At 42.2% G+C, this 8,663-nt stretch overlaps 1 protein-coding gene across 1 annotated transcript; it reads right to left on the reverse strand.

The window, feature by feature from the left end:
* Window positions 1-7,855: 7,855 nt before the first annotated feature.
* BJ212DRAFT_1291525 (uncharacterized protein) lies at window positions 7,856-8,284 on the reverse strand (the record flags this gene model as incomplete). The annotated part of the gene is made up of 1 exon (XM_041332115.1): window positions 7,856-8,284. The coding sequence occupies one exon, from the start codon at window positions 8,282-8,284 to the stop codon at window positions 7,856-7,858; it is 429 nt and encodes a 142-aa protein (XP_041185192.1).
* Window positions 8,285-8,663: the final 379 nt, after the last annotated feature.

Genomic DNA, 8,663 nt, shown 5'->3' on the forward strand with positions numbered 1-8,663 from the left:
AGGTAGCCCCCTAAAAGACAAAGTCTGTTAGCTTAGGCATCAGGCTAGTCAACCCATACCTTGGTTTCAAACCTTGGTCATATAGTTCAGTTTCCCCTCTGTGATTCATGAATTTATTATATCTTGAAGAAAAGTCATTTGTGAGATGGGAATCACATAATGACCTAGTTGATATTGTGAAGCAAGAAGGTTAAGGTATTGCCTTGCCTTTGGCTTATTCACTTTGGCTAGAGAAAACCATAGAGAAAAAGTTCAAAGCCTAACAAAAACCTATCTAAAAAGCCTGTGTTTTGTGTCTTGTTATTGTATTATTATTTCTGAGTTGTTTTCTCTAGTATTTCCTTGATTTATTTTTCTATTTGGATGCTCTGACCCATCAGATACTTCACAAAATTGTACCTACAGGGTATGATGTCATAATGATGTCATATGGCTCCACAGATACTCCTGCAAGTATTCTGTTGAAAGTTATGATGTCATGATGATGTCATTTGTTCTGGAATGTTCTGCTCCACTTCTGATGTCATTGCTCCGCTTTTTTACTTACATAATATTCCCACACAATATGTATATAAGGAGGGCCCATTCTCCCCCCAAAAAATAAGATCTCCCACTTGCAATCATTTGAATCTTAGTTTGAGCTACTCACTGTGAAGATTGTTGCTTACAAAGAAAGCCCCTTTGAAGTACCAAGTGCAGGGAAAAGACATTCCCTTGAGATTACATAAGTTTCTTACAATAGAAACTTAGTTTATTTGAGACCAGCTTCTCACCTAGTTTCTGATATTGACCAACATGAGCTTTGGTCAATCTGTTTGTTTGTGAGACCAGCTTCTCACCTAGTTTTCTGATATTGACCAACACAAGCTTTGGTCAATCTGATCATTTGTGAGACCAGTTTCTCACCACTTTGTGCCTATTTGACCAACCAGTCTTTGGTCAACGTATTTGTATTTGAAACTGTAGTCTCTACAGAGGATTATCTTAACAAGGAACCATGTTCCAGTGTCTAGACAGTTTATCCTAGACAAGTTTATAAGTTGGGATATAACACAAAAGCTCCAGCTAAGTTAATCACATAGATTGGTTTAGCGAGCCTCCCAAGAACTCACACATTATCTACCATGAAAGAAGAAAAGTTGTAGACCATGTTAATTGAGGACTGGCAAGAAGTCTTATCCTAGTGTAATTGTGGTGTCATTACATTTTACACACATTTATATAAGACCCTTGGTTATTAAGACACCATCAGTCTTGGCATTCTACCCTTGTGAAATGCACAATGCAAGGAGCACTCTGCAGTCTAGGACGCCCCATCATACACAAACAACCAATAATAAGGGATGATTTAGCTTGTGTGATTCACACTTTACCACATCCTTTGACTCACAATGATTTATTGTGAGTCACTCAACTTCACTGCGGTTTCTACAGTCTTCTTCACCTAGGAGAATTGGTAGCTGCTGACGACCCATCAATGAGGGACTTTACAAAGTTCTCTCTTCATACCTCAGTCTGTGTCTCAGACACTGACTTTGGTTTCTTGATCCAGTGAGACAAGATGGACATGTGGTACAAAGGAAATAAGGTGATGATCCAACAAGTGCTAGTTGGTTCAGATCCTCTTCCTCTCTTTACATGCTTCCTTGCCTCTCGTGATGCAAAATTTCTGTTACATCCTTACCTCTGGTTGAGGAGTGATGGATGTCCACCTACTTGTTCTTGGTTCATCCAAAGGCTTCGGATGTTCTTTCCTGACTCCATTTTGGGCCATTCCATGCAGGCAGGAGGGGCAACCTCTCTAGCTGCTGCTGGAGTTTCTCCAGAACATATTCAGGCAGTCAGATGCTGGAATTCAGGCATGTGGGAGCACTATGTGTGTAAAAACCCGATGCTGTTGCAAGCATTATTATTTCATGGTCGTCCTATGCATGACCCACCTTTTGCCAATGTGTAGCCTTTGCTGTGTGTCACTGTATTTATATCTCTTTATTTTTTCTTTATTTTTCTCTTTATTTAATCTCCCTCCCATCCCTCCCATTTAATAGTCATAATAGTGGTTGTTCCTTCCATTTTTTCATTTGTTTGGGGCTCATTCATTTATTTGGGGCTCAGATACTTATCTGTGACATCATACTGTTAGTTATCAATAACAGCCAGCTCCTCAGCATGTTGAGGAGTTGTTTTTGGCTACACTGGTGTTCGTATGCCTCCCTAAATCCTGCAAGACCCATTAGTAGTATGTCCTATAATGTCATGTGACATGTAAAAGGGTCACCATGATATAAACAAAGCCAAATGTTGAACTTTCTCAACATTCATCATCATGAAAGCCCTCTCTGCTGACACAAGCAACCAAATCATTTTTCACCTTAATTTTAACCAATTTACAAGGGAGATCTCACATGCTACTAGTGTACACCATAGTACTATTATCAGAATTCACTCTAAACCTCATTCTGACCTTCAAAAGTCCTCTGGTGGTTGTCCTTCTGTCCTTTCCTCCCCCAATGTTTAGCATGCTACATGGTTAATCAGTATAGACAAGGCTGGAAATGCCACTCAAGTGATAAGAGCACTCCAGGACATCAAGAACCAGTCTATGTCCTCTCAGGCAACACATCATTACTTGAGGAAATCTGGTATGAAGCCTGTAGTGAATGAAAAACACCCTCTTCTCTCCTGCTAGCCTACTATTTAGGCCCTCTCCTGTTCTTTTCCAAGCCTATTTCCTTTCATCTGACCCCAAATGATTAATTTTGGTTTAATATGACCATATGACTCTTTTCAAGTCATCCACTGTCCAGAGCTGGTGACTGATAACAAAGTCTAGTCTTACTCTCCTATACACTTGGATAGGAGAGGGTATTTTTGATTCACTACAGGCTTCATACCAGATTTCCTCAAGTAATGATGTGTTGCCTGAGAGGACATAGACTGGTTCTTGATGTCCTGAAGTGCTCTTATCACTTGAGTGGCATTTCCAGCCTTGTCTATACTGATTAACCATGTAGCATGCTAAACATTGGGGGAGGATGTTAAGAACCATGCTCAAAGGAGAGAGAGACTGACTCAGAGGGGCTTGGCCTCAGCTCGTATGCTGTGCCCCTTACCCAAGTATGTGCCCTTCATTTCAGAGGAAGTCCAATGATGGTCTGATGAAGTCCGGAGGACTTCTGGAGGCTGGCTACTCTGGTGGAGAGTGTGGGAGGACTTCCGGAGGAGCGTGGGAAACGTCCGGAGGAGCACAGGAGAGTTCCAGAGGGATGCAAGAAATGCTCAGGAGAGTTCCCACTGCAAGGTAATACTTCTACAGGAAAACAGGATGGACGGATAGGAGGTCCGGAGGACAGGATGTCTGGAGGTCCAGAGTACGGAGGACAGGAGGTCCGGAGGTATGGAGGATGGAACGTCCAAAGGTACGGAGGGCAGAATGTCCAAAGGTACAGAGGGCAGAATATCCAAAGGTACAGAGGGCAGAATGTCCGAAGGACAGGATACCAGGACGTCCAGAGGTACAGAGGACAGGAGGTCCGGAGGTCCAGAAGGAATAGGGGCTACATCGGACGAAGTCCAATGTAGAAGCAAATGGAGGTAGACTACCCTAAGGTAGAGTCGGAGGGACAGGAAGTGGACCTAAGTCTGGAAAGAGGGTAAGTGCCGGAAAGGCAAGACTCCAGCCTAGGGAAACAATCCCTAGACTTGGGACAGAGACATAGGGGACAAATCCGAAGGTCCAGAATTCCAGCCTAGGGAATCCTTCCCTAGGCCTTATGGAAAAGGACAAGACTCAGATGGACTGAAGTCCAGAAGATGATTGGGCAGATCTAAGGTGATATTCAGACTGAGCACTCTACTGTAGTTGTACAGGGGTTATATACTAGAGGATATCCAAGAGGATCAGTAAGCAACAGAGTAAGGCTATGTACAAGCATGCGGAAACACATTGGTAAGTAAGATGGAACATAAGTAAATGAACTCGGAGATGAAACTAGTACAAGGATCAATCAGCAAGATGGAAACAGAGATAACTGAGAACCAGAAAGGCGGAGATGCCTAAATGGGGATAGGTGCAGGATCTCAGATAGAGGGTGGGAATAGGTCCGGAGATCTGGTGATCCGGAAGGCAGGGCGGAAACAGGACTGAGATATGTGAGGTGGTGGATGTAGTCCGGAATCTGAGAGGAGGTAAAGTCTGGATGTCTTGCTGGATGGAATGTGCGTAGGGTGGACAGGATAGGGGATCCAGGAATGAATTGGATATGAGGTCCAGAAACAGGTCCGGAAAGCGTGGGAATATGATGGGATCTATGTCTGGCATATGGGATATGACAGAGGAAAGGACAGAAGGACAACCACCAGAGGACTTTTGAAGGTCAGAATGAGGTTTAGAGTGAATTCTGACAATAGTATTATGGTGTACACCAGTAGCATGTGAGATCTCCCTTGTAAATTGGTTAAAATTAAGGTGAAAAATATTTTGGTTGCTTGTGTCAGTGTTACAGTCATGTATGCCCCTATTCAATTTCTCCTTACTATCCTTGTATTACATCACAAGCCGCATAATGCCACCACTAGACCTGTCTCTGATATCTGTATTACATCACGATCGCTGCTGCCATTGCTAGATGACTCATTCCTTATCTCTGACTCACTGTTGGCCTATGCCTGCCCTGAATCACCTATGGTTCCATATATATAGTCAACAATGTACTTAGTAGTTCCTTACTTTAATCTTACTAGGTTTTCACCTGAATCTTCTCTTGCTTAGGACCCCCAATCCTAAGACATCTGAACCAATATTCAAGTCAGAGACACTCTCTTTGGCTTGTCTTACAACCCTTACATTTGTAAGGTCTTGACCATAAACTTCAGCCATCACTCTTATTGAGCTGCTGTTGTTATGACTATCCTAGTTCACAACAGTCAGCAGAGAGGGCTTTCATGATGATGAATGTTGAGAAAGTTCAACATTTGGCTTTGTTTATATCATGGTGACCCTTTTACATGTCACATGACATTATAGGACATACTAAATAACATAACTGATGTCTATTGATAGGATTTTGATATTTAAAAATATCAGCAACAAAACCATTGCAATGCATACCATGTAGTAAATTGCTTATATCCTTTTAAGGATATATTTTCACATCTCCAATGTAGTACACCTATTATAGCCTGGATATAGGGCTACAATATTGCTCTCATCCACATTTTCATAGTTGCCATCCCTGTGATGATATAGCCAAAGTAATTAATCTCACACAAACATTGCAACAGTTTTGTTGCTTACTGTATGTAGAGCTTTTATCTTCAACCTTCATATAGTACTATAGCTCTATTTATGATGTAATTACTTTGTTGCCTTGTAGTTCTTGTATCACTCTGTGGAACCTTGTGGAACATTGTGAAACCTGTAGTACTGTACCCATGTACCATCTATGGACTTGTATGGCTCTGTATTGATGTGTTGTTTCTGTCACCAAATTTGTAGTTTGCTGATGATCTCCTCTGTGGGAAAAGTGTTGCACAGACATCAAACAATGCTGGGCATTGCACCAGAGAGCTGATGGAGTACCAGATGTCTTTCTGCAACACTGAATACAGGGTGTTCAATACTGTTGGTTTTGCATGTAGTAACAGCACCCCCTTGGGGCCCAAGGAATAGCCAGAGAAGTATGAAAGAAGGCAGATTGGGAAAATACACAAGGAGCAAAATATTGACTTGCTATCATTGCTTTGTGTGCCAAGCAGGAACTTCCATGTACAAGTGGTGCTTGATGTTTATAAAAGGATCCAGAACCAATTGCACAGAAGACATGTACCTATCATACTTGTCTTCACTCACTATGAAGAATGGTCTAACATCAACAGCTGGTGGTCCAATAATTTATTGACACTTCAGGCTCAACTGAACTCCATCACCAACCATCTTTGCATCACTTCAATTGATGACAAAGGCCTCGATGAGCCCCACAAGCATATCTTCTAGATTATTACACAGCATTGCAACTCCAATGCTGGGGAGCCATTGCAGCAAGCATCTGCATCAGGAGGTGATCATTCTGTGCCACCTTTGAGAAACCTCCTAGGTGATGTGGCCTGGGCTCTTTGCATCAGGCAATTCTCCACACAGGTCCATGGGGTCATCATGGGTGGGCTTGGTCTATGACCATGCCCATCCTAAGCATATGGGAAAGATGCCATCATTGCAGAAAATGACTGCCCCCCATTTCTTATGTATGGCATGTGTAGGAGAGAAGCATATCATTGGTGGTGTATTTATTCTTGCCATTATCACTCCTTTCATATTAATTACACCCTTGCCCATTATTATCCTCAATATTGTAACCATCCTTATCTTATATCATTATCACTGCTAGGGTACTGCAGGGGTAAACTCCTGGGTATCAGAGGTGATACCCCTACCCCTACCCACTCATATACCCACACCCACCAGCAGGGTATGGGTTCGGTCATGGGTAATAGTGTGAAAGACCTGGGGTAAACCTGCAAGGGGCATACCCATGGGTAAAGCTATTTTTGAACTAAGTATGTGACACAAAAAAATGATATGATTAATCTATCATGATCCTGTCCCATCCATGCTCCAGTTCCTGCTCCTCTCCCTCAACATCTGGTAGGATTGTGACTTTGTGAATATCCTCAGGCTTGACAAGATTCAGTGTACTCCAGGATCCAAGGCACAGAAGTGCCTGTGTGGATTGTACCGAGAGACGGGACCTAACATGGGAGAGGAGTAAGTGTCCATGGCTAAATACCTGCTCAACATCGATGGATGTTGCTATGAGTCCTATAAGCACCTCATCATGCAAAGTAACATACCACATACAGGGATACTCAAGTAATCAATTGCCATTCATGAGAGATGCAGATATAATGTACAATGGGCACACCACCAAGCAATGGCATTATCAACATATTCAATGTCTGAATTAAGGTAGTGGTCCAATTCAGAACTCAAGTCAGCAGGTCATGGTAGCGCTAGTGCAGGAAGATTGTCAAATATATTGTTGTTCTGAAATTTAATCAGGGCATAGGATAATGTAAGGAAAAAAGAAACACACCTGCATCCTGCCTGCCAGCATATGACTTTCTATCATCTCAACCTCTGAATCATTGTCAGTTGATAAGTATGAATGCTCAAATTCATTGCAAACGAGGGACTCCACTGTCTGGATCCATTGGTCTTCCCAGTAAGCAACCTTGAAGTAAGATAGCTTATGTCACAGATGTAAAACTGTAGAAATATGTTAATTACAAAAGGGAGTGGAACAATATGAAGTACATACCCATAGTGATGCAATAAACTTCTGAACTGTCTGTAAGTTCATAGTATTGATTCAGAGTCTTCTTTGTGAGTTGAACAGCTGTGCAAATTGGAGCAGAATATGTCTTGTCATGCAAGTATGATGTGAGCTCCTGGTCAATATGATCCATGGCAGGGATCACAGTAGCAAGGTTTGGTGTTGAACGAGAGAAGTACAAAGTCGTGTCCTTGAGAATCTAGAACATGTGGTAAGCATGTTTTGATCATTGTCACACAGTGACAAATACACACCTTCAATACATCCTGCAACTGTTTGACTATTTCCCACTCACAGTCAGCTAACTCATACTTTCGCAGACCCAGATCGTGACATTGTGTCACATTGTTGACAGCTTTCCTATGCTCAAGTGCATAATCCAGCATGTCAAAGGTGGAATTCCACCAAGTTGCCACATCATGTGGCATCAGTGTCACAGGCTTGTGCAAATCTTGAAGAATCTGATGCCATGCAGGGAGTACAATAGTCGTTGAGTGGATGATTCTATAGGCCAGCTTTCACAACTAGAAACACAGATATTGAGTATTCAGGTAAGCGGGTTTTTTTTTACCTACCTTCACAAGGGCTAACTTCATGGGTTGAATTTCTCTTTCTAGCACCTTCCATTCATCTGGTTCCAACAGCTCAACCTCATTCACCCACCCTTCATCATTATCTTTCAATTCTGCATCGGCAGTGTTGCTATCATCCACTTCCTCCTCATCCTCACTTTCTTCATCGTCCACATTGTCTGCTTTGGCAAGCACTTGATCAGCATCATGTTTCTTGATGTCAAATTCTTGAATAAGGGACTTGGCTACAAGATTGACAGTGTGGAGAAAACAATGGGTATGTGTTGTTGCTCCTCTAAATGCCGGAATCTTCTCACTGAGTTCTTGAACCATAACATCATTGTTTGATACATTGTCACAGGTTATGCACAAGATCTGCATGCCCTCGCATTAGTGCTGAGTAAGTCCAATGTTTTCTTGTCTGTTACCTGTTCTGATATCCCAAACTCCTCTAGCATCTTTTCAAATGTGTGCATGAGCTCCTCGCCTGTATGAGACTGTGACTACATCAGCTGATATTCTGCCATCTCAGTAAGTATCCACCTTCACAACCTCAATTATATCTAACAGTAAGCATAGAGGCTCTCCATTATGCTTGAAGTGTACTGAAAAGGCAACAAAGGCTTGATGGTTGGGTGATGACCATCCATCGGTGGTAGAGTTGATTCTCCCTTTGTATTCCTGGTAAGTTTTGTCAGTTTCATGTATTTCATATGAATATAAACTCACCTGGAGCAATTTAGCAACTCGTTGGCAAGTC

This window comes from Suillus subaureus, assembly GCF_016647635.1.
Source record: "Suillus subaureus strain MN1 chromosome Unknown BJ212scaffold_340, whole genome shotgun sequence".
In the NCBI taxonomy this organism is placed as follows: Eukaryota; Fungi; Basidiomycota; class Agaricomycetes; order Boletales; family Suillaceae; genus Suillus; species Suillus subaureus.